General features: G+C 37.4%; 1 protein-coding gene and 1 long non-coding RNA gene across 5 annotated transcripts in view; one reads left to right on the top strand and one right to left on the bottom strand.

The window, feature by feature from the left end:
- Positions 1-27406, bottom strand: part of Glurib (Glutamate receptor IB) — a 385770-nt gene that overhangs the window by 22814 nt on the left and 335550 nt on the right. For all 4 annotated transcript variants that reach the window (XM_064130822.1, XM_064130821.1, XM_064130824.1 and 1 more), the window contains 4 exons: positions 13733-13865; positions 5181-5301; positions 2831-2995; positions 2490-2705 (listed from right to left, as the gene is read on the bottom strand). In XM_064130822.1, the coding sequence (XP_063986892.1) occupies positions 2490-2705; positions 2831-2995; positions 5181-5301; positions 13733-13865 (635 nt within the window). The remainder of the gene's footprint in view (positions 1-2489; positions 2706-2830; positions 2996-5180; positions 5302-13732; positions 13866-27406) is intronic.
- Positions 5178-6301, top strand: LOC135167538 (uncharacterized). The gene is made up of 3 exons (XR_010299872.1): positions 5178-5317; positions 5475-5645; positions 5957-6301. It is a non-coding gene; the product is annotated as an uncharacterized LOC135167538 (long non-coding RNA).

Raw genomic sequence — 27406 nt, 5'->3', positions numbered from 1 at the left:
TCCGGTGGAATTTTCAGAGTTATGAGGATCATTTTGGGGTTAAAATGTGGGGGATGCTATCAGTTTTATCGGAGATAAAACATTTCAGGTATTGAGAGCAGTGGTTTATAAAGACTGCAAAGGTCATAGTTCACTGTCGATTATAAAATCGAGTAGGAAATTTTGGATCTTATTGGAAATGGGTTATTTGAAATTATGATTGTGGAAATAATTGAAACTATTTCTCTACTTTATTATTTAACTCAAATAGTTGTGCTTGGAAGGCACATTTGTTGTGTACCGAATCCTTAGAGGAACTAACTAGATTTACGAAGGGAAACAACACCTTGGACCTTTTAGTCACAAGCTCTTAAAGAGTCCTATTCATTCCACTTTGTCTAGATACTTCAAATGAAACCTAAACATGATACCTCACATTTCTCAGAATTCCACTCCATAAAAATGTTTTTTCAATTTAAATATAAACACTCGGAAGAGAATGAGATTGATTTTTGCTTTCTATTTATTTATTTTATGCAAAATCCAACAGATCTGCAGAGGTTCGGAGTGTTGTAACCCTTTATCATCTCGCCACTTCTTCTGAGAAATTGATACCGGGTGGATGTCTTTCAATTGTATTAGAGAAAATAAAATAATGAATAATATAAAAAATTAAATAATTTCTTGTCCCAATGGTTTTAAAGAAAAAAACAAAATTTCAAACCCGCGCGTCAAGGAAATCTTGTTGAACATGAGAATATAATCGTAGCTAATGAATCAAAATAATGAGCACAAATACAATTATCTGATTTTTTAATGAAGAAACTTAATTTTTCCCGTGCAATATTTTATCGCCGAGAAATATAATTTTGAATGAAAAAATATTGAACAGGTGAACACTCATTTTACTGACAGATCCAATTTTCTTGTCTCAGTATGCGAATTCGAATTAGTGAAGGTAAAATGGAAGACCCGTCTTGTCTGACCACATATCGCTCGTGAATTAAAATGTTTTTTTCTCGGTAATTTTGACTGGGGAGAAAGACGAGGGCTTTTATTGAAATTAACGATTCTGGAGAATCCGCAGATAGACCACGATACACTACGATCGAGTGGTAGGCCATATAGGGTCACAAGTGGTCACGCTCGATATTGGTCAGACCGTGGTTATACGCGAGAGCGGAGGTGGAGTACATGGAGTATATGGGCAGTAGAAACGACACGCGCTTGGGTAAGACACGGGAATAGTCGCATCTGGCGCCAGTGATAATGTCTCGAGAACCCCTGTTTCAGAGTTCGTTATTTCTGGCGCCTACACGGAGCGAAAATTCCCAGAAAAATTACTATGCCGGACACTATAGTCGAGGTGTAAAATGCTAGAATACTGTGATCTATTTTATTCACACAAAAAAATTCTTATCGATACCATAAATTTTGTGATACATTTTGTAATTAATGTAGTATCGGGCAAAATTATGGGGAAATCCCCAGTGTCAACATGATAATCTGTCAAATATGATAGACAGATGTCCTCCGTATTTTATTAAGATAGTACTAGGGCTGTAAGATTATATTGTAGTCCCCAGGTAGGAATCGCCAAGATTCACGCCCGGGCCAACGGTAGGTTAGGCCCGGCTGACCAAGCTTTGGTAATCCTAGACTCCACCAGGCTTAGTATCTTAGTCACACCAGAGAAAACCCAGGCTTGGATCCTTCCCTGATATCAAACCTGGTTACCAAGCTTGTGCCAAGCCTGGGACAAGTCTGGTTCATTCAGCCTTGGTTCATAGCCTCTCGACCAGTCCTGGACCTAGACTGATCAACTGTCTGAATTTTAATTCTTTTTAACTAGGCGTCATGCTGATTTTACTTACACGTGAAACCAAATGGCGGCAATGTCCTATGGTATTATGTCTAATTGTTAACCCCATATTGTTACATAAGTGTAAAGTAAGTTTTCGAATACCACAGGATATCTGGTTCATTTGTAATTTATCTGGATATGTTCAGTACTATAAACTGTTTGAATAAAGCCTAGGAATTTTTTAATATATGAGCCTGGAAGGGCGCTGGTTCGAAGGCCTGGGCCAGCCTTAATAAGTTAGCTTGGGCCGGCCCTCGTTACCAGGCCTGGCCCCACGTTACATTCCAATGCTCATCCACTACTGATCCAGGCTTGGATGCCAAGCCTGATCCAAGCTGACCTAGTCTTGGGAATAACTTGGGTGAACCCTGAGCCATTGGTGATTTCCTACCTGGGAATCGTCTTTCTACCATTCGACATTTAAAAAAATTAAGAGTCCGACTTCAACAATAATCGATCTTGTGAACAGCATCTCGCTTCTTCAGTCCCCCAAATTGAAAAACTAAAGTTATTTCATCGGAATACAACAATAGTAAGAATTTTCAGATCATAATTTCGAAAATCAATCCAACCAATTTATGATCAAACACTTGTTCCACAGAATAACATCCAAAATTGATGAATAAGTTCCCACAGTTCTTCTCACCTTTCTAAGAAATTTAGATATCTTGTCACCATATTCCCAAGGGGTAACAAAATCATCCCTCGGATTGCAATCTAGTGGACTACTGACATTGCTCGGCTGCACACCACTCTGTACCCCAGGTCTCTTGGGATTACTCCGATCTGTCTTCTTCTTCAGGAACTTATTGAACGCCTCCACCAGCATGAGAACTGCGTCATACATCAGTGCCGCTTGTGCCTGTATTTTCATCAACAAGTTTATTACCATATGTATCGATGCCCGAGTCCATTCGACGTGTCAGAGTCAAGGGAAAATGAAGGGAAAAAAAATGTTATCGAGTATGAATGATGTAATATACATACGGAAATTGAGTCACGTCCAGCACCGGGAAAAGTTACTGTATCGAGTCGGCGCCAGTTCTCGAGGAAGTCTTTGACGGGACGTCGACTTATGTCAAGGAGACGAAAACCAGTGATGTTGATGGCACCATACTCAATCACTTCAGTCTCCCAACGCTCGTCCATTATCTGATTACCACAGAGAAAATCAAGTACAAGGTGATGCACTCAAGGCTTTTCTCTCTCATTTCGACAAAGTAAGTCCGAAATAAAATCGTTTGGGTATTTCCCGTTGATATTGCCAACAGTCTGACAGTCTTTGAGGGGATCTCAATCGGAATTTTACCCTCACCCGAAGAGAAATGTTCAGTAAAAATAGCATCAAAGTTTCGTAATTCGAAAGTAGAATAAAGATTCGATAAAAATTACGGAAATTTTTTTTATTTAACTATTGGAATTGATATTGATGAATTATTTATCTTCGGGGGATGACCGTAGAATCAATCAATTTCTGGAGAAATACTTCCGAAGGAACATCGATTCTCATACGATCACCGGGGAAATTCCTTTTATTTGATGCTAAACTCGGAAAAAAATAGAGGAATAGAGAATTTCATTGTGATTCTTCTGCCGATAATATTTTCGATGCGTCATCGTGAGGTCTCTCATTCGGAAATGAAATTATCCCCCGGAGGATTGGCCGAAAACCCTTTTACCCATTAGTACCGAAGAGCCAAAGGGAGCGTCGGGCAATTCAATCGCAATAATCACATTACTGTCGTTCGTGGAGGGAGAAGTTACGATAAATAAACACAGACGAGATGAAAACCCGTCACCATGGCCGTATCAATTATCAATTAAGCGAATTATTCATCCACCGGAATTGAAAACGAAATGTTTCATCATATTTAAGCCGTACGGAGACAAAAGTTGAATAGAAATTATTCGAAGTTTGGTAATTCCGAGGCGACAACTCATTTACAGAACAATTACTGAATGAACGTGATGTTTTTAGGATCTTTAGAGAAAAATTATGGTGAAGTCGTTGAATTTTTATGGAATAGTTAATAACGTTTCTCGAGTTGATAAATTAAGTTCATTTGCTCATTTTTGTCATAATGATTTCGGGCTGGAGTGTAAGGACCTTTTTGATAAATTGTTATTCAGCAGCGGAGGGATAAAAAGAGATGAATTGACTGACCGCTGAATCAAGTTTGTGAGTAAAATTTCCGAATCTACGAGAGCTATCGGATTTTTTATAATGACATTTGTTTATGAAAAATAATAAATTCTTTACTAAAGTTCGTGTATGAAAATTTCTGTCTGTTTGTCGAAGAATTCTCAGAAATCTCCTGAAGAATTAACGAAAGATTCCTTGAAAGATCTTCAGAAGATCATTTTAGCTTCGGAAATATGTTCGCAAAAGCTTTCTGAGAATATTTTCCAAAGTCAAATTCAGGACATCTACCGAAAAAAATATTGTCTTCTGAAAATTTTCGAAGGAATTTTTAGGCTTCAAGAAAGATCTTCAAGATCTTTCGATCCTTCCGCAGAATTCTCAAAGATCTTCCGAAGATAATATTTCTTCTCGTAATGATCATCATTTTTTCTCGTCCGGATATTGGTATTGGCCCTTCCTCAACCTCCAAAAAGTGAAAATCCCTATGGATAGACATAGTTCATGTTTAGTTCCCCCTAGGGATTTATAGCCGTCGGCTCGGCTACACTGACACGCTCAAAAATCCCTAAGACATTCGCCCAGAAATACACTATCCTCCGTTTCCTTCCGCGGATTCGTTTATTTTTCGATGAGAGGGCCCCCCTAGACCTCCGTTGTACCCTCTCCCCTCCTTGAACACGTTTCATAACTAAAAATCGATTATATAAGATCAACTGGCGATCGACCTTATAATTATTTCCGTAAAGTAAAAATACTGTAAAGTTTCTATCAAAAGAGGGGAAATTAATTAAGTCCATAATACTTTTCCACCGATATTCACATGTACAACGTGTTCCGATCCACCCACATTCAACAATTTAATTCCCCACCTGCTTATAAACTTTTAAATGAAACTCATCGTTCCCAAAAGGCCAAAAGACAACAACGTCACTCCATAAAACTTGTGACAGCTGCTAGAATTCTGAGGTATAAAATGTCATGAAGTGGAAAAAATGAGCTCTCTCATCCTTGATAAAAGCGCTCGTGACGTGAATTCATTAATGAACAATGATTGGTTCGTTAAAAATGCGTTACGTGACTGATACAATTGAAACTCGTGATATTAACCTCTCGGTAAATCGGAATAAAATTCCACGAAATGAAGAGATAGAGGAAAACTGAACCGGAGAATTTAATATGTCTTCATTAACTCACCAGTCCACTGAGTAGATAATGATAAGTTCTCTTTCCAAGTGCAATATCTCTCACATGACTGACCACGATGTCCTTTGCCATGTCAGTTGGACAGTCTAGCACAACGTATTTGGAGCTCCACCTTTGAACAATGAAAAGTGAGAATAATTAAAATGAGCATAACGTCAAAAATTGAAGGATTAAAAAAAAAGTCAATTTCAACAATGGAGTCGAAGAAAAATTTTTTAAAATTGTCAAAGTGAATGAGAGAGTGCAGGTACTCTCCATGTACAAACTCTTTTGTGTGTGTTTCAGGTCACTCTTAATTATCTTGTGGACGAGTTGGTCATTCTGGATTAACGATGGAACCGAGGATTGGTCAATAAATGGAGAGATAGAGACAGACACTCGACTGGATAATTCATAAGGCTGACTTGATGTCAGACCAGAGCCAATTGCGAAATGAGTACATCAGCCTGATAGCAGGTATGTTTGATCAGGTACGAACGTGTACGTATGTGCTATGTAGCTGGCCTTGAGTTATCCAAAATAAGGCCCCAGACTCCGGCAAGCTGTATGTGTTATACATATATCAGGCCCTGATTCATGGTAGATGAGGCTATCGGATTAGACGACCCCCGGCATGAGATGTGTGGTATCGGCCCTTATTTAGACTAAATGAAACTGCTGGTTTCCAGTGTACCACAAATGTTAAACAAATGTGAATTAAAATTGAAAGACTAAGGGTTGGTAATTAAGATTTCCTAGATAATTAATTTTCTATTCGCTCATATTAGCTGGGGAGATCCTGAGCAAGGCCGCACGGCAGGTCCGCAACGGATAACCCTAATGAGGCCCTGATCTACCAAAGTGTAACAGTCCTGATGCGGAAGGGTATGGCGAGGCTTTGATAAATTAATGTAGGTCCGACTTTTTAAATCAGGTAATCTTTTCTATGCTTGATAAGACCCTTTCATGAGTGTCAAGTCGGGTAGATGTGGGCCTGACTTCTCACACTGGATAACCTTATCCGGACCTGATAAGACCCTTTTACGATTGTCTACTTGGGTAGATGTCGGTCTGTCTTTCCAAACCAGGTGTTGGATTTTTCATGAAATAAATAAATAGAAAGCAAAAATCAATCTCATTCTCTTCTGAGTGTTTATATTTAAATTGAAAAACATTTTTATGGGTTGGAATTCTGAGAAGTGTGAGGTATGATGTTTAGATTTGATTTCAAGTACGTAGACAAAGTGGAACGAATAGGACTCTTTGAGAGCATGTAACTAAAAGGTCCAGGGTGTTGTTTCCCATTGTAAATCTAGTTAGTTCCTCTAAGGAATCGGTACCCAACGAATGTGTCTTCCAAGCGCAATTATTTGAGTTAAATAATAAAGTAGAGAAATAGTTTCAATTATTTCCAGAATTATTATTTCAAATAACCCATTTCCAATACCAGGTAACGTGATCAAGACCTGATGAGACCTCTTCACGATCTCCTGGTCAGACAAACATGGAACTGACTTCTTAAATCAGGTAATTTTATCCGGACCTAATGCAACCCCTTGACGATTTTCTAGTCAGACAATAATACTGTTCAGTGTAATTTCACTTGACCAGGTAATCACGGAACAGTATTATACATCGCTAGTTACACCGGTCACTGATTCAAATACTTAAACTGTATCTGGTAAATTACCGCATTCATTGATGCAGAAGCATCAGTGAATAGCAAAGGGGGATGGGTTTTAGTGGATTCAACATTAACGCTAATGCGCTTTCAAGTAGAAATTTTCGGGTTGTGGGGTGAGGGGAGGGGGTGAGATGGCGATGGTCGAGGAAAATGAGGGCAAAGGTACTGAAACAAAGGGCGGGAGGGAGGGAGGTAGGAAGAGGGATAAAGGACGATGGAGAGTTTCAACTGGCGTGAGCAATAGAGAGTGCAGATCCAAGGCACTGGGTATCCCATTTCACCCCCTTTAACCCTCTCCAACATTTTCTGTAAAAGCGTCAGGCTCGTATCTCAACGGCGTCGTTTGCTGCTGTTGCGCTTACTATCCTCTCTTACTCTAAATTGGGGTATGTATATCTCGCTTTTATGGTGTCTCACTCGCACTTACTGTGGACCAGTTCAATTGGCCTCCGCAAAGTTACAACTCTGCAGCAACCGAGTATAACGAACTGTTTATGGCTTTAGTGGACGGCCCGCTGAGTTCGACGTATCAAATTTCGGGCTTGTTGTAACGATGAAAGTTATACCCTTGGGATACGCTTGCCACCCTACCACTGTTTCATGGAAAATTTACTGTTAATGCCTTGGTTTTAGAAATAGTTTTGCAAAATTGCGAAGTTGACGGAAAGGAAATTTTTTTTTATGGGGAAAATTGGGGATCTCGGTTTAGGGATTTTAGGTGGGGTTGAAGGACAGTGCAGGGGAAAAGTTCTTGTTGTCAGGGTAAATGGGTGTATTTTGGGGTGCGGTTCAGGTGGGTTTGATTTTATAAAATCTTATGGAAAATGTGACACAGGAGAGTTCGGTTAAAGTAGCTCTAGCCGTTTAGAGGATTCAAAAAGGATTGACAGGTTCATAAAATTTTTAGAAAACTCAATCGTTATGGTTTCTGTTATATACCCCGAAATTCCAGCATTAGAACCATATTTTTCCTCTCCTTAAAACCATATAATTAACACCTTAAGCCGTTAAAAGCAATATTCTAATCCAACACCATTTCAACTTTCTCCTCAATAAACAACCCTCATTTAGAAGACTTTCCTGCGAAGAGTCCCATTCAAGACTCTTCCTGATCCTCAGGCCCACATGTCCACTCTCTATCCCTACTCCGATCCTCTAATAGTTATCACATCGTCATCCCTCAAACTCTCCCAAGTATATTTTGTAGACCTCACTTTTCGAATCACCTTTGGACACGACTGGTTGTCTCAATAAATTGTACTCCCAGACAAGCAAATAAAGTTCTTTTATTTTTGTGGATTATTAAAAACGAGTACGTTTACTCTGGTATCCAACATTTCCAATCACAGTCATAAATTAAGTAAACAGAGATCGATATCAACTAATGTCGAATTTTTCATGAAATCTAATAAAAAACAAAAATCAATCTTATTCTCTTCTGAGTGTTTATACTTTAAATTGAAAAAACATTTTTATGGGTTGGAATTCTGAGAAGTGTGAGGTATGGTGTTTAGGTTTGATTTTAAGTGTGTAGACAAAGTGGAATGAATACGACTCTTTGACTAAAAGGTCCAGGGTGTAGTTTCTCTTTGTAAATGTCGTTAGTTCCTCTAAGGAATCGGTACCCAACGAATGTGTCTTCCAAACACAATTATTTGAGTTAAATAATAAAGTAGAGAAATACTTTCACTTATTTCCACAATTATTATTTCAAATAACCCATTGCCAATAACTAAATAAATCTATGACAATTTCCATACCAATATTTGCATACATTCACTTTTAATCAAATTATTTATCTATTAACTGAAAATGTACCTCTCCTTTTTTTAATACGGGAAAAATGAGAAACTTCCATTACTCGCCGGCATGTTTGTTGTAATAATTTTCATACGTAATATGGCATGTAATGAAATGTTCTTGACATGATATTGAGTGTCACACTAACTTAATCCCGTCTAGCGTAGTTGGACGAGGCTGCGCTGGGAAGTTTTCACGGCGTTTCATAGCACATATTATGTACACATGAAACTAGTGCACATCACGTCATAATACCCTGTCACCGGGGATAGTATCCAACAGTGGACCACTGTCTCCAGTGTTACGATCCCAGGTATACATTAAACTCAGAGAATAGGACACATCCATATAACCAATGAAATATTAGTTCTCCATTCTATTTCACAGTTTGACCGTTTAATTGACACACGTGTTGAATTCACCTGAATCCACATCAGATTGTCTTCGTTTTGTACTCAATTAGTGAATTAATGATTCCAGATTGAAACGCATAATTAAGATTGTTGTGATGCGAGGCCTTGAATCAATGAGGATTCATATGTCAGACTGCTATCAGTGTAGGGTCGCAAATTTTTCTGAGAATACTATTGGAGTTTACGTTTCAAATTGTTTATCACAAATTAATTTATACTTGGATTGAATCGGTCTTTGTATGATTTCTATTTTCTTTATTCTCGTGTTTCCACTTGAGATTGGAAACGTTGGATTTCGGGGTTTTCCCCGGGTTCAGAATTCACTCTTCAAGAGTTTTTATATTTCCGGATTTAGGAAATATTTATTTCTTTGTTGCTGTGGGACCTTCCTTTATGTTATAACAAACAAAGGGAAAGTCTCAGAGGGGCTTTCTCATTGCGGGTTTTTCCCAAAATACATCTGGTGACCAGAGAGGGTCAAGAAGGAAAAGTCCAAGGGTTAAGGGTGGAAGGAGAAATTATATGGCCCTCTGGAGAGGAGTTTAACGTGGGCCTCACCAGTAATGTTTAGTCAGTTTATTGTAAGTCTTCGTTCAGTAAAGTACCTCTTGACTGTCCAGAGTCTTATAATTTTCAATAATAATTTTCAGTCTTAGAATAGTCCAAGTGTTTACTTATTTCGGCTCGGACCGTTGGGCCTCCTCCTTCGGACGCGCAGGACCTCCTCTTCTCCTTTTACCACAATTGAACAAAGTGAAGTGTTTAATCCCGACAATCCAAGTCTTCCAATATTCACTCATCACATCCTCACTCATTCTAATCGATTCAAAATAAATCCTGAATTAGTTACAGAAAGAACCGATTCGGCGTGTAATAGTTAGGTTGAGAGTGCGTAAATTCAAACCTCTGGAATTTACAACTCCAGAAAAAATAAGTTTCATTTAATTATTCACTCCCCTAGCAGTAACTGACCAATCATCATTCCTGAATTTATCCCTTCCCTTTTTCCGAATTGAGATTAGGGATGTAGTGACATGGGATTAGGAATTTTAATATAGTGGTGATGATTTTATGAGGATAAATTCAGAAAAGGAAATAAGTGGGGAAAATTGAGGGACAGATAAAAAATAGAAAATCAGTGTGAATAAGTGAGTTGTGTATTATTCATTTCATGATTCTTCGCCTTTCCAACAGTTCGCGTTTCGTGATTGTTTCATCCACTGAAAATCCTTTAATCGATCCATCTCACATCAATGTTTCAACATCTCAATTGGTATTCCATATTAGTTTCCTCACATCATTGACTCGATACTTGTGATCATGATTTATTCTATGAATGGGAGTTTGACACTAGTTTCGGTTCATTGTAAAGTTCTGTAGAAATTCATGCGGGCACATAGCAAACTCGAGAATTCCTGGTGTATACGAGTTTGACACGATTAGGCAAGTGACTTAGTCTCCATTTCCTATCTACGTAGAAACTTCCTACCAATCGGGACTAGGATGGGTCTTGTGACTTCAGGGAATTACCAGAGGGAATCATGATTGATGTTGTGGTGCTTTTGCACAGTAGTTTCCTACGTTATGGCATTTGTACATGCCACTGAATCCTCCAACAATTCTTGAGATAATCGGTCGAGTACATTAATTTGTAATCGTTGTAATTATTTGGCGTGATGGATTTTTATTTATTTATGAATTTACTGATTAGTTTTGATCACCGGCGCCTGATCGTTCGTACGAAACGATGAATTTCATCATTTTTCGGGGGAAATTCAGATAAAAAGCACCGGATAAAAAATATAAAATAAAAAATATCCAAACTTTTATATCGTGCAATCAAGTGCAAGTATATCAAAGTGCAATAGTTATCATAATAAAAATTAATCTTCGCCCATTATTTGTGAATTAATTCAGCTATCCTTTTGTTATCAATAGACTCAGTGTTTGTAACCTTTTTGCAAAATATTTCATTAATTATATTGTGTGTTTTTTAGTGAATTGCGATTAATTATTGCAATCCCGTTCATTAAAACCCTCCTATTCCGTTGCCTCCGGGTGACTCATCGTCAGCAGCAGTATCGAGGAAGAAATTGGCGTACCAAGCATTACATTTGGGCCTTACAATCCAAGGAAGCGTCGACTTGAAAAAGTTCCGACTATCGCGTCAATTACCCCGTAGACACCAGTTAATGTTATTTTCCTGAAAATTATCCCGTACCGGTCCCTGAAACTCTATTTATTTCTCAACAATCTATTTAAATGATTCAATCTGATTAATCGACAAAAAAAAAGTTACGACCCAAACGCTCCCCTCGATCCGATCATTTGAACTAAAAATATTTATTTATTCTCAACCCCCTCGGGATACGCGGACCTGTCCAGTAGTGTCACACCAAATACTGCTGATGCAAAAGCGAATAGTCGACACGTATATGCATATCAAAGTCACGCTATTTCCGCACAAAGTGCACGCTCCAGCATGCACAATGGAAAAATGAGTCCTTTGTGTGGTCGCTAATTTAATGGTATACATTATTCGACGATTGTCAGACGGTGATGATAAAGATACTGGGGACACTGTGGGAATAGCAGAGATGCTGCTGTAGGCGGTAAAAAAAATGGAAAGAGAGGGAGGAAGATGGCATTTTGAATAATGCAAACCCTCCGCGGCCAGAAATGAGCAGTGAGGTAGATAAAACATCGTTCTCTTATTCTACATTTTTTGCTCCCATTTATTCTACTCTTCGGCTCTTATTGCACTGCGTTCTCAGTTCTCCATCACTTTTACGGTTTTGTTTCGATCAAACTGTGGAATTGTATTGGAGTGTTGCTAGGATTTTTTTTATTAGCACGATTAATAAGGAAATAACAATACGATTGACAAAGTCATTCTTTGACGTAACTCCATTTGTTTAGAAAATTCAAAGTTCATTGCAAATTAATTAAATTATTACTATTAAAATTGAGACCAATCGATCACATTTGGAATTGAATCTTTGTGTCAATTTAATTATCGTTTCCGTTTTTTGGAAGAAAAGTTGAAAAATCTGAATTTAAGACGGCGTTTTATGTAAAAAATAATATTTCCTAATAATAATAAAACTAATTGTTTCGTCTTCCACGAAAACGAAGCATTAGAATTCACGTTTTACGAAGAAAATTAATTGTTTAAATTTACTTAACATTAAAGATAAGAGTGATAGGGAAGAGTGGAGAGACACTAAAGGTGGGGGGAGCAGAGATCTTGTCCTAGACCCTCGTCGAGGATTTCAACGCGAAAAATTACGGGAAAGACCCCACTCAAGCAGTTGAGCAAAGGTGACAAATGTCACCATGAATTTTTTGGGGGAAATCCAGGGACATGTTAGCTTTTCGTCTAGTTCCAAAAAATGTAGGGTCCAGCACACAACTGAGGACTCTTTCAAAGATGAGTTTATTGAGTAATTCTTCGACTTAGCTGTCGTAAGGCCCATGTGGAAGGAACGCTGTGTCACGCAGTTTCACGACTTGATCTGTTGTCAGCAGTGAGCCAAAAAAAGGGGTTTTTCTCCAACATTATAAATCATGGCTCAAATATGGAAGGTTCAAAACCAAATTTTCCATTTTCGGACGGTGGAATAATAGAACGAGAGGGACGGGCCTTATTTTCACCAATGGAAATTATTCATTTTTTATATAGCGGACAGAGGAAACCTCCCTCTATCCTAAAAATTGTCTTCACTGATGGTTCCAGTGCTTCAGTCTCTCAACAAACCTCTTGGAAGACAGAGTTACCTTTAACATTGTTTCCTTGTTGCTTCTCACTTAATGTCAAACTAGTGTCGTTTTATGGATATCTTTTAGTCCCCGCTGAAGTTATCGGGATAACTATACTTTTAATTTGTGATAAGCAAGTGCAGTGTCGTAAAGTTTATTAATCAAATCATATACCCTATCTCCTATTAATCATTAAAAATCCTCATAAACTTTCAAAAGTGGTTATTTATATCTCAAGTGATATTAAATTGATAGCTTGAGTGCACCTACGCTATCGAGGTACACTAATATAAAGATTAAAATGAGATTTTTATCATTAGACATTAGATACTTTGTAGAAGATACTCTATAGTTTGGAAAATCACTTTTATTATTTGTTTATAAGGAGGAAAAATTAAAAAAAAATATCATTACGTTCCGAAATTTCATTTAGATAATATTTACCAATTACAATTACAACCAAAATTCATTAGTTTGTAATAACTAATCCGTTCTGTCAATGTAGAACAATTCATTTATCCCGAGCGATATTCATTAACTATTAACGAATGGTAAAGTTGAATATGAACAAATGAATATAAAGTTAAATGGTTAGATAATTGTCATATTTGATATTTAAATAGTTGATAGTCGTTAATAGTTGAAAGTAGAATGAATCACTTGAATGGCGAATGTTAAGTCAAACAAGGTTTATCAAATTCCCATTCGCTAACTATTAACAAATAAAATGAGGGGTTAATGGAGCCAAATGAACCCGGACCTGAACCAAAATCTATCGGATTTTAATAACTAATCCATACTATGATTATTATTATTGATTCATACTACGAGTTTCTCATTAACTATTCATGGAAAATGTTCAAATACTATTAGCATAAAATACTGATGATTCCAAGATATTTTCTTACCGATTGAGATCCTCCAGCGCCCGTAGAAAATCAAGGGCTTCGGATGTATTCTGTATCCTCTTAACTGTTTCCACTTGAAAAGATTCATTTCCAGGTCGCAGTCCCTGGTAAATCTGCTGAAGTCTGAGCAGACCTGAAACAATAAAACCCAAATCATCATAAAAGAGTCCACGAGTGGAGGTATCTCAAGTGCAACTTTATTTAGATTCTCTATATTTACTTTCCTAGACTGGACACCGTATAGTGTTCGATTGTATTTATTTATGGACGTTGGAGAGAAGATAAGGACTTCGCACTGTCTTGTCGTAGTAAAAGTTTTTATTGATCATGACACCATTGAAGTGTAATATATCAGGAAAATCTAAGAATAAACGTTCAAGATATTCCATTTATAACGGAATCGTTATGTCAAACGCGATTAGAAAATAGGTCGCATTGACCTTTTCATATTTTTAGGTCCTTGATATAGAAAAAAAAATTGACTTCTGGAATATTAAATCTGGGCAATGAGAACTTTTTAGAATTATTTGAACTGAACTTCTGAGAATATTTGATGACAAAACCCAATATTATTGTAAATTAATCGCAAATTTTTAAATTACACTAAATTAAAGTACACTACCAACTACTATTCTAATTCTACGCTCAAAGGGATAAATCCCATCATTAATTTATCTGTATTTAAATTGTATTGTTCATTACTAGGTCACAGGATCTGGGTCATCTGACTGATTAGAAAGAGTTTGCAATTTTTGTACGCGTTAGAGTCCGGTTCAGATCTGATCTGGACAGACTTAACCGTCTCTTAAGTAGTACAGTGATTGTTTATGTTTCACCACTTGGTCAGCATAAGACAATTACCATGATAAGTGTTACATTGTGATAGCTTTCTGTCCACATAGTCAACAAAAACGCAATTACCCAAATCTGGGGCATAACAATTTTTTCTGTGTGGTCCTTCAGCTATTGGAATATAGAGAGGGAGTTACTAAATAATATTAAACGATTTGGCTATCAACTTTAATTCTTTATTATCGCACGCAGAAGGTATGTCTCTCTCCTATGATGTCTCCAGACAGCTCAACTGACTCTTAGTGACCAAAGTTTTCACATTCTGGACTCATTTCACAAAACGCCCTTGTTCATTCATTTCTTTCTTTTCCTTCTCTGGTTCTCTTTATTAAAACTCTTTTAAAAAATTCTGCACTGGTTTGAGAAAAACCATAAAATACTAACATGAACTATTGAGACTGATTGATGTGTGAACAAAAATGAATTATCTGTCTATAGCTGTTTTCAGTCCATCTCAGTATGTTATAGTTTTTATAGTTTTTCTCCGAGCAGTACCGAAATGTTTAGAATGATTTTAATAAATAGAACCAGAGAAGAAACAGAAAGGAATGAATGAACAAGGGCTTTTTGTCAAATGGGTCTAGAGTGTGAAATCTTTGGTGACTAAGAGTCAGTTGAGCTGTCTGGAGACATCATACCAGAAAGATATACCTTCTGCGTGTGATAATAAAGAATTAAAGTTTATAGTTAAATCGTTTTTATGCTATCGAGACAATCCCTATCCATAATCCAATATGAACTAAACACAATTATGGCCGGACGGGTTATCTTTGTCTGCACATGCCCAACACTCTCAATATGAATATTCCAGGGATATTGGGAGTTGCAGCTATCGTGCTGGACGAGGAAGTACGTGATGACCAAAGAAGGATTAGAGTTGACAATAGAGGCCATCAATTAAAGACATCGTAAACATATCAAGTGTAAGAGGCAATGAGTAATGAGCAACAATTTTATTGTTATTATTCATCATGAAATCATTTCGAACTCTTCGCAAAATTATTTAAATGTATTTGAATCTGTTCACAGGTTTCCTATTAAATTTCGCAGGACCTTTTTCAGATTCAAAGTACCCTACACTCAGGGAAAAATGTAGTAAAGCGGCGGATTAATTATTGATTTATATACTCAGTACTTTTCGATAGTGCCAACAGAATAAGTCTTTGACATACGAAATATCTGGTCCCTTTTAATGAATTACGAGACCGAACGCGGGCGGAAAATGAAGGATGAGTTTTGTTTCTGTCATATAAATCAATTTGATTCACCTTTGATTCGACCGAAAGCATTTGACATCAACACTTGAATCATAGTGAGTGAGTGATCAACACTTGAATCTCTCTCTCACGGTGAATCATAACGATCTTTACATTATGTTTTAAAATTAGCGCCTAAAATTTAAACGACCAATAGGATACTGGCTACATCTTTGCGAGATTTCGATTCGATTCGGGATTTTCGATACGATATGTGGCTCTCCTTTTTAGAATAGGACGTGGGTCAACTATACACTTCAATCGTCGATTCTGAGGGCCTCAAGCAGAAATCTCATGATTTGGTCACATGGGGGTTCACATCTATCGTATATTCCCTTGGATCCCCTGAATATTTCATTAGATTTATTTAGCCCCGACCCTGGATCGATATCAGTTCGCTATTCACAAATGCCATTGAATCCACAAATTGATCAACTCAATTCTGAAAACCTGTAACAATTATCGTATTTGCGGGACTGACAGCTCCACCAGTGAATCGCACCGGGATAACAATGATGAATAATACTTCCTGATGAATAGCCACCCCCAGAAACATTACAAGATTCTATCAATAACATATCCATAGACCATACGAGTGGGAGTTATTCTAGTGTAAAATTCGCTGGTGTATGTAGTAATACGAGAATAATTGGTAATTGAATCTGTCCTGACGTTAATAATGATGAATCTATGTATCGGTAAAGGGCCAACGGTAATTAGAGCCCTATAAAATCATTATATTTTTACCAGTATTTGTTGTCCAATCATGGAACTAATTAATGAGCCTGTTATCTTGGTAATAACAGACGTGTTCAATAGACCAGGTGGGTTTTTATAACTTACGCATCGTTATTGACACCACTTTCTCACGCTCAGGTGGATGATGATCAGTGGTGAGGGGTTGAGAGGGTTGCGCAGAAGCGTTCAGAGGACCCAGCCCTCTCCCATCAACCCCTCGTGTTGTCAAGCCAGAGTAAAGTTTTAATTAATTGTGCTTCGGGACTTCTTCCCTTCGTTCGTCATTCGCTCGCTGGGTAAAGTCGGACGTGAAGGAAAAGGAGACGGGATGAGTTGGCGAGGGGTTGCGGGAGGGGGAGAAGGAAGTTGAGTGAAAGAGGTAAACTGTACGTCTAACTCACACTCACACTATTTTCACCCTCTGTAGATTTTCGTGTGTAGTGAGTGAAGAGGTTTTGTGTAGAATCATGTTAGAGTGGCATTAACTTTTCCTGAGTATTACTGAAATTTTCCAGGGGATAATGTGACAGTACTTGAACTTCACTGGTGTCAAACGACTGTTTCAAGGCATCCTGGAATGGTTGAGAATTCACGTTTAATTTTCTGTCCACAGTTGGCTGCAGCTGAAACGGAGGAAGTTGAACTGAGGGGGATTCACAAGGTGATTTAAGTATTGAGTTTTCTGGGGAGGGGGGTTGGAGGAGTTTATGAGGGGATGTAATGAGATATGCTTTTCAAAAAAGAAAATTGGGGTTAAATAGTATGTTCTATATATTGCAGATAATTATTGTTCCCATTATTACTATTAGGCAGTTATTGGAGTTTACATTTCAAAGTGTTTATCGAAAATTAATTTACAGTTGGATTGAATAGGTTTTTTTACGATTTCTATTTTCTTGTTTCTCGTGTTTCTACTTGAGATTGGAAAACATTTATATGGGTGAAAATTCTGAGGTGTTTGCTCTGTTTTCGTGGGTGTAGACAGTGGTGTGTGAGTGGGATGATTGTTAATGTGAGCCATCAGGTCTAGGGAGTTGTGGTCCTTTAGTCTTTTTAGTTAGTTCCTCTAGGAAAAGGAAGGAGAAAGATCATTCACACGTTTGAATCATCATAACTATTCTATTTCTAATAGCAATGTATTGTTATTGTAATTGTTATTCTTCAGAACTAGTGTCATAGGGATTTTTACGTTGTATTAGCATGAGGGAAAAACCCTAGGCCATCTCATAGAGTCTCCTCAGTCGTGAAAAAAAACTTAATAAATAATATTTCTTATATATTATCAATAATTGTTATTTCTAGTATTATTATGAAGCCATATATTCTTATTATTATTTGTATTTATCAGGATGAGTTCAATACGTATTTTCACGTGTCATAATCACACGAATAAAAATCCCTAGGGCGTCTCTTAGTCTCGTCAGTCTTAAAAAAAAATTACTTGATAAATAGCATTTTCTCTATATGACAAATAATTATTACAGACAGAATTATTATGAAGCAATATATTATTATCGTGATTATTGTCTTGATTTTTATTTTTCAGAACGAATGTCATCGGGATTTTTATTCGCGTCATAACGCCACGTGAAAATCCCTATGACACTCGTCCTGAAATATATTATCTCATCCGTGCAATTAATAAACAATTCTTTAGAGTGCCATAGCTCGTAAGATGAGTTATTTACGCCGTCATTAACGTTCAATTCAATATTACATTTTATCGCATATTCTAATTTGATTAAAATCTGAAAATTTCTGTAGTTCAGATGTTTACGAACAATTTTAATCAATTTCTTATCAGTTGCATTTGCAAACTTTTTCGTCGCGAACTGTTATTCACAGTTCGATTGACTCAATTTTGCCGTACCCTATAATCCTAATCCTAATTTTCCCGTGCCCTATAATCCTAATTCTAATTCTAATTCTATGATCCTACTTCTTTATGGAAATATCTGCATAATTTCTTGGTAACATTAATGGAGCATAAACCCTACCATATATCCAACCCTATATTTGTTGAAAGATGTTGAATGCGACTGCGCCCCTTGCAAACCAATGCGTATATATGTCATTGAAAAGTTATGCGCATGATTGCACGTGATGTACCCGTTGGCTCGTAATTCATCGCCACAAAACTGTCGCTCTCGCATTCACTCGACATACATTTTCACAAATACTGTTCCGCACTAACAGGACAACACGAATTATTCATATTAACCATGAAAATAATAATGAATGGCTTTGCAATTCGATTAGTTTTAATGTCAGGTAATTTTAAATTTCAAAAATACGCGGTAAATTTGCATGTAATGCCACCGTGAAAATTGTTAACTGGAAAATATGATGGCCGAACCGGGGGGGGAGGGAGGGAGGGTGCATATCCGAGGGGGTTGGGAAATTGTGGAGTGACATCGGCTATGGAGAACTCAAGTTCAGAATTGTTGGTAACTGGTCGATCTGCGTTGGTCAGACTGCCTGAGGGTGACGGGGGTGGGGGTTGTGTGGATTGTTCTCCCTCTATTTTTTTACCCTCTTCTTTCAATCCACCTATACCACCCCCGGGATATTCTGATGACTGGGTTAACGAGCCCGAAGTTACAACGCACACGGATCGCTCGTGTGGAACAAAGGCCGACAAAGTATATAACTTTTTTTATTTTTTTTTTTCATCCCCTGCGCCTTCTCTCTCTCTCTCGCTGTGTTGTTAACCCTTTGTGTACTTTTCCATCCCCTTTCATACCCTCAAACCTCAGTGAGCGTGCACGCGCCTCGTATGACTGCCGGCGGCTTTTCGGCAGGAGTACACACACCTGAATGTAAAAGTCGACTGTTTTTATTCCCGTTTAAAAATCCCTTGGGAAATTCATCAGTGCTTTAGCCTCCAAAAACTTTTTTTGGTAATATTTGGAGGGGAAAAAACGAACGCTGATGAAAAGTTTGGAGGGAAAAAATTTTTTAAATTGTTTTTAAAAAAGTGGAAAGCGTTCTCTGTTGATGAAATAGTTATTAGTTGATCAATTAATTATCAATCACTGGACATTGTTATTATTGCTTTCAAAATTCAAATGCCGGCCACTGAAAACGTGGGATATAGGAAATCTATCTAAACGTCATGCAGGTACCTGATGAGAGTTCTGAACAAATAATCATGTGAGGTATTGATTGGTTCTATCACTTCGTGGTAATCGATTAATAATTCACAGAATTATTTATTTAGTAAGGCATTATCAGTCATTAGATAATGATCAGTAGCTTTCAGTTCCCTTTGGAAGGCTCGAATGGACGATGTAGTGATGATTGGGTGAAGGTTGATTGAGAATTGATCAAGGTGGGTCAAGCCTAGATCCTCAAGGTTGCACCAAGTTTGGATTCAATTCAAACACTCACTACACGTTAAGAAAGATTGATTTGACGTTAAATTTTTTAGTATTCCATGGTTTCTTTCTATTTTTTGCTTGTCACCCAAAGGTTGGATTATCTTTTAGGGAGTGTTAAAGAATTCCTTGATTTTTTTACGTCTAATGATAAAAAATTCAGATTTTAATCTCTGTCTAAAATTACAATATTGCTTTTGCTATAAGACACTGTGCTAAGTTCTCATTTTTTATATTTTTCAACAACAGAAACGGGATTTAAATCTAGAAAAAATTATGATTCCACAAGTGGTCGAGCTTTTTTAAAAAAGTTAGTGTAACTTTCGGTAATCTAAAAATTTACTAAAGCAGTAGAACTGCTTCAATAGTCCCGATTCTCGAAGATTCTGATGTTATTTGATTTTTTTCATTTTTGTGCAGCCATCGGATGTATAAACACTTCCTACACTTTATTGAATAGCAAATGCCACTTCTGTATACGGATAGAAACGATGTAACTCGTGGTGATACCTATTTACCATTCGTATTGAACATCAAAGCAGAAAATTTGTATAATAAAGGTTTTCCTTTGCATTTATTTATCGGCGACGTGTATTGGACGCTCGTTTCTCATTGGAAATTCTTCTTTGTCAATCCTCCCAGTATGATAAGGGGGCGAGATGATTGTGGAAAAATTTTCGTCGTTGTATGTATCAGGAAGGAAGCCGTTTGTGATGGGTTTGGCCAATGCCAGAAAAATATTCCCACTTTTCTCTGGTTAAAGTTGGACGGAGGCGTTATACATCGACCACCTTTCTCGCTCTAGAGATTGCTGGTGTCGTTCCTTATCGTAATATTTTTCCCCGCATTAAATTTATGGTTTCAACTTCATGTTCATTTTCTTTCAATTCCACGACTCGCCCATTAACTTTATTTATTACCAACATGTGTCTTTTATATTTTCAATTGGAAATCTTTACATCTGTTCTCTTGGACCAGAGGAAATTACAAAAGTATTAAATTGGTTTGTTGTTTCCAAGTGTTTCGCACTATTAGAGACGCATTGAAATGTCAGTTCATGGAGAATTTATTATTAACTAGAAATGGGGAGTACTTTGTATGCGGAGTCCATTTGTATATTAATGATCATGTTGTATTTTAGAATCATAAAGTTAATGCAAGACTAAAAATGTGCTGGTATTAATTAGGTAGGAAATCACCAACGGCCCAGGCTTAACCCAAGTTATTCCCAAGACTGGGTAAGCTTGGATCAGGCTTGGCATCCAAGCCTGGATCAATAGTGGATGAGCATTGGAATCGAACGTGGGGCCAGGCCTGGTAACGAGGGCTGGGCCAAGCTACCTTATTAAGGCTGGTCCAGGCCTTCGAACCAGCGCCCTTCCAGGCTCATATATTAAAAAAATGCCTAGGGTTTATTCAAACAGTTTATAGTACTGAACATATCCAGATAAATTACAAATGAACCAGATACCCTGTGGCATTCGAAAACTTACTTTACACTTATGTAACAATATGGGGTTAACAATTAGGCATAATACCATAGGACATTGCCACCCTTTGGTTTCACGTGTAAGTAAAATCAGCATGCCGCCTAGTTAAAAAGAAATAAATTTCAGGCAGTTGGTCAGTCTGGGCCCAGGACTGGTCGAGACGCTATGAATCAAGGCTGAATAAACCAGACTTATCTCAGGCTTGGCACAAGCTTGGTACCCAGGTTTGATATCAGGGAAGGATCCAAGCCTGGACTTTCTCTGGTGTGACTAAGGTACCAAGCCTGGTGGAGTCTAGGGTTACTAAAGCTTGGTCAGCCGGGCCTAACCCACGGTTGGCCCGGGCGTGAAGCTTGGCGATCCCTACCTGAGTAATAAAGTCAGTGTAGGATGCAAGGAATTGGAGTTCGTCGCAAAGTTTATTGGGTAGAGACTAAATAGAGACATATGAGGTTATTGGATACCCACTATTTTAAGATATTTAGTTAGTTCATATCTAATCATTTTTCTACCTGTGGGGAGTATTTTGACATTAGCTGGAACAAGCGACTCATTGTAAACGTTACCGGGAAATATGGCAAACACTTCGGTCGTTCATGACCTAAATAATCCAAGACGTGGACAACCCAATAGACAAAAGAGCCTTGTGTTTAGGTCACATCTCTCACCCTAGACGCACCGAGGACTAAGGTCACTCTCGAACGGGCTCTCGAGTAAACCACATCGGATTATCAACCCAGCTAGAATGATATCGACTTTTTCGCTAAAACGCATATGTTAAAAACTGAATAAAGATCGTGTCGTATAATTAAATAGTGAGAGATATTTATTTCCTACAGATATAACAACAACAGGTATATAAATAAAATACGGAGCAATACGTAGATCAGTCACAAAGGACATGAAGGGAAAATTTCATCTCCTTGTTCCATATACTCCATCATCCAACTCCATCGCATCAAAATAAACAATCAAATTCGGAAAATCGCCAAGACATCCCAGACATTCATTCGTTTATTTACTAAACACATCACTCTTGATAAACGATATTGAGTATTGTATCTCAAATATTATTTTTGAATATTTCAACAGAACAAAAAACCATATCCTACCCAATAATTTTTGTTATACGTTGTGCAAAGAGCGGTATATAATTGTCAATATTGTTTGTATTCTTAAATGAAATATGGTTAAAAAAGCCGGACGATCTGATGTATAATCGGAAGGTCCCGGATTCAAATCCCAGTATGGGCTATCCGTTTTTTTAGTCAAATTTTCTTGTAAAATTATATCGAGAACAATCGTGGTTTCCTTCCTACTTCATCAAAAACGCAATCCAACAATTTCCTGTGACGTAACAAGGTGTGGATCATTATATAAATTTCTTGTCTTACATTCGTCGTGTGTGTGTGTGTGTGGAGATTACTTCAAGACCCCTATCAGATACAACGAGGAATGAGGTAGATCAAGGACGCTTGAAATTGGTTAGACTCGGTATTAGGCAAGTCGATTTTGTTCATCCGTATCTAGTTACACATTTCCCTTCCTCTATTCCGTTGAAGCAACATGACAGACGTGGTTTTGGGTATTCACGAAGGCAAAGATTTCCTCTGGCATCGAATATGTACCTAAAACCCCAAATATAGAAATTGAGAGGAAGGACGAAAGTAAATCCGTCTGATGTGGTGTACGTTGACAATCCTGTCTATTTCGTGAGGGATAAGGTGGAGGGGATCTTGTTATTTTCCCCTCCCCCCATAAGGATCGTACAAAATCTCTAATTTGAGCGGAAATTTCCGATGAAATAGAGTGTTTTTCCACGGAATTATGCAACGTCCTTTGAAGTCAGATGACCACTGACTAGTTTAATGAAAAAACAAGTAGGCGACCGATGTTAGTCGACAGAGGTGATGTGACTGATACTTTACGTGTGTTATTATTACGTGGTAATACTCACGCGTATTATTTTTACGTGGTATTATTTTTTTGTTCATTTCTAGGCATTCGAATGGTAGTATGCATCCGAATAGATTTGCATCAATTTATCTCCTCCCACACTAGAATTTTCAATCAATAATTTTATATTAAAATCTTAATTATGAAACTGAATATAAAGACATTGTCAACGACAAAGCTTGACGAGACCGATTTAGAAGTGGACTTGGATCATGAAGTGGATTTATTGGGATATGTAAAGGTATTGGGATAGGTAAAGTAGATAAATAAATGTAGCTACCCAATGAATTACTTTAACTTTATCACTTCATTATTGGCACGAGGAAGGCACGACTGATCCAGAGGACCGTTGTCCAGAGACTGAATTATTACTATTTGAAAAACCTTTACTAGGGGAAAAAACAAGAGAACGTTTATCACTCCAGAAGACAGAGTTTCCTTTGAATACCACATGTGGTAAGGATTGCAACGCTCTCAAGATCGGAGCACAACAGATCATAAATTAGTCCTTTTCTAGAGACTCTTTCAAACATGTCATAAACATTGTCGAGTGATTTTTTAAGATAAACAGAAGAGCTGTATTCTATTTTTCCAACAGGACTGATAAGGTAAAGAGATTTGTAAGGAGATGAGCTGCCTTGCGTGGAAATAGTGGGAACGGTTTTCGGAAATGGTATTGGTCAAGAAAAGAATAGTGAAACATATGGCAATAAAAAAATGGGGAAACAGGACAGGAGGGTGGGTATTATTTTGGGACGTAAGATGAGGATTCCACATGTGGAGTGCACCCCCACTGTCCAGCAATGCAGCGACTGGGAAAAAGTCAAAAAATGGGGAATTTCCCTTCGGAGAGATTTGAGCTCTACGAGAAAAAAATATCTACTGTCTAAAATTCCCTTTTCCACGTGATTTTCTCGAGGCTTTCAAGATTAACCCTTTTTCCCTAAGGATTCCCTTTATTCCGATTTATTATTCCTTATGTGCCTAGCCAAAGTCTGTTTTACTTTCAAAACGGACAGGTGATTTTATTTTCGAGCGTTCACCAGCTTACTGAAATTCTGTTGCCTTTTAACCTCTGGAAAAACTTTATAACTGTTGGCATGCTACACAATTCGATTTCAAAATCCAAAAGGTAGATATTCGCTCTGTGAGTTCGTTGTGGCACTGACATTCAGCAGGGGGTTTACAAAGTTATATTTAATCATTAGTAACATGAACTTCAACAAAGCAATAAATTTTGTAATAACCACCCCACGGACTGCATCCATCCGACGTCTGATGCTTTCATGTCATAAAAGCTATGACCCTACCAAATTTTAACTTGTTATCCCAATGTTTCATTAAATTATTGAGTACGGAATACTGAAAATATTTTAAAAAACAGAAAAATGGCAAGATCTCACAGTTTTTGTACCTGGGGATGCACATATTTTCAGTTTTGGATGGGATCCACTGAGACGAGTATTTTGAAAAGAAGAAATTGAAATCAATTGAGTGGTTCGTGAGATATTGTAGGAAATACATTTACGCAAAAGATGTAATATCTCTGGAACCACCTGGTCGGTTGCGTCCATCTGCAATAGCAACCTTTTATGTTACGAGAGCTACAAGTGTGCAAAATTCCAACTCGCTAGCTCCATTTTTTGTTAATTCATGTTGTTCACAACGTTTGTGATGATAAAACCTAAAGACAGCCATAACACGAAATTTCATTTCTAAAAAATTTGGGCATTTTGATTGATATAGATAGGACCCATTGAGACGAGTATTTCGAAAAAATAAATTGAAATCTTGGCAGTAATTTTTGAAATATTGAGGAAAGTCCAAATTTACAAAAGTTGATATATTTCCGAAACTACTGGATCGATCGAGCCTAAATGACGCATCAAAATAAATGTTAATGATAGTTATCCTAAGTTGCGAATTTTCAATTGTTAGTTACATAATTTATCGAATTTTTTTACAATTTTCACAAAATTAATCTTCAAATATAAAAATATATTTTTTTTTCGTTTCCTAATATTCTAGATAACTTGTAATTTAAATTAGAGCATAAAAAATTCGTCAGATACAAGTCCTCATTTCAGAAGCAAAAAATGAATGACAGAAAGGTATTAATAGAAGTAATGAATAATATGGGATGATGAGCAGTAGGTAATCGAGACTGGAGATATATTTCCGACATCCATGTCACCGACAGTCACTGTAAACGATCAATCTATGTCCGTCGTCGTGTCTGCACGTGATAAAGGTGTTCATGAGCGAGAGATCCCTGAATGGTAGCAGGTGTTGCTGGGCATACTGCACCTGTACACGATAAAACCGAGGACAACGTCGGTCATCCTCATCCTTAACACCGCTGTCATCCTATCCGGATACCACGAAAAACAGGTTTATCTATTGATATTGCACAAGTATTGCGATTGCTTTAGTTCTCAAAAGTAATTTCAATCAAAATATGCTAATAGAAGAGCCCCGATAGCCATTATTATAGTAAACGAGACCGAATGCACGCTTCGCGTGCCCTATTTTGATTTCCCGCCTCAAAGACATTGACCAATTAGGAGAAAGTCTTACACATGAAGTTAGTCGATAACTTCTGTGGTTAATTTAATTTAATTTATGTGCTTGTGTTTTCATAGACTGATGAAGGGCGATCACACCGTAAAAGAACGAATGTGAAAGTCGTTGGTATAAATACGATGAGAGAGGTAACTTGATTCACAATGGATGCTTTTAGGAACACGAACGTTTTCGTCTTTTCGACTAACGCGAAACTTCATTCATTTAATCGGCCAATGGGAAAGACCTTACGCGATTTCGACTCGGACGAACTTCATTTATGTGCTTCTGCTTTCATAAATAGGATATCCATCACTATTCTGTGAGTGCATCGATAGATGAATTCGGCGGATATCAAGGAGGTTCCATGACTGATAAGCTGATGGAAGAGCTCGATTGTTATCAACGAAGTTCAGTCACTGTTACCGGAGGGGTTGTTTAATTAAAAAATAATTCCATTGTTTAGAAGCGTATAGGCATATGACACAAAACCTTCACACATTCGTTGAAATCGTGTATATGCTGCGCACGTGAAATTAGACGGATGCGCCTTGAAATAATAAAGGGAATGTTGCACTTGTGAGATATAAAGTATATTGTACCGAGTTCGTATTGTGGAGAATAGGTTAGAAGAGACTACTTCTTCCTTCGAATGTTCGAATGTAACTAACTCAAAACTGATTTTACAAACCCATTCAGGGCCTCGCCTACTTCTTCTGGCAAGAGGGACCCACATTAAGTTTAAATTTTCTTATTATTTGGTTGTATAAACCAATCCAAACTAAAATAGTTAATGGTGAGGTTATGGTATTACCTGATCCTTGATTGCAACCAGGACGTTATGGCATGGACTAAGTGAAGGACGTACGCAGCCAACATTTCTTTTACAACATGTCCTAGGAGATGAGCTTTGGAATTTTATACAATTTAATAACTACTGCTTCAAATGCCACGATACTGAATATATAAAATAATCGCGTGCCCACATACAGGGTCGCAACATCAATATTTGTTGATATTTACTGAACGACTCAGTTGAGCGGAAGTGGGTTCATCTGAATGAACTCGGCGAGTTAGTGAATGGTCAGTTGACGCGAAAAATAAGTTGATTATTTGTGGGTTCTCATAGTATGACCGTAAACACCATTTTTAATGTTATTGATAATAAAAGTTTACAGATATAACGACGAGAACAATACTCCGAAAATTATATGTTCGAGGTAAAATACTGAAGAAGCCGAAGAAGAAGAAGAAAAATTGTCCTAAACGTTTCAGAAAAATTCCTAATCATTAGGGCGATTGTTATGAAACTTTTGATAATTTTTCCGCGACCAGTTGACAAAAAAATTACAGGAAAACTGATGAATTTTTGTTGAATTTTTGAGGATTTCCCCAAGTACAAAATTCACTCTTTCTCCTATGGAAATATCTTCTAGAGTTTTA

Source organism: Diachasmimorpha longicaudata, chromosome 11 (genome assembly GCF_034640455.1).
Source record: "Diachasmimorpha longicaudata isolate KC_UGA_2023 chromosome 11, iyDiaLong2, whole genome shotgun sequence".
In the NCBI taxonomy this organism is placed as follows: domain Eukaryota; kingdom Metazoa; phylum Arthropoda; class Insecta; order Hymenoptera; family Braconidae; genus Diachasmimorpha; species Diachasmimorpha longicaudata.
This window is presented reverse-complemented; position numbering and strand designations above follow the sequence as displayed.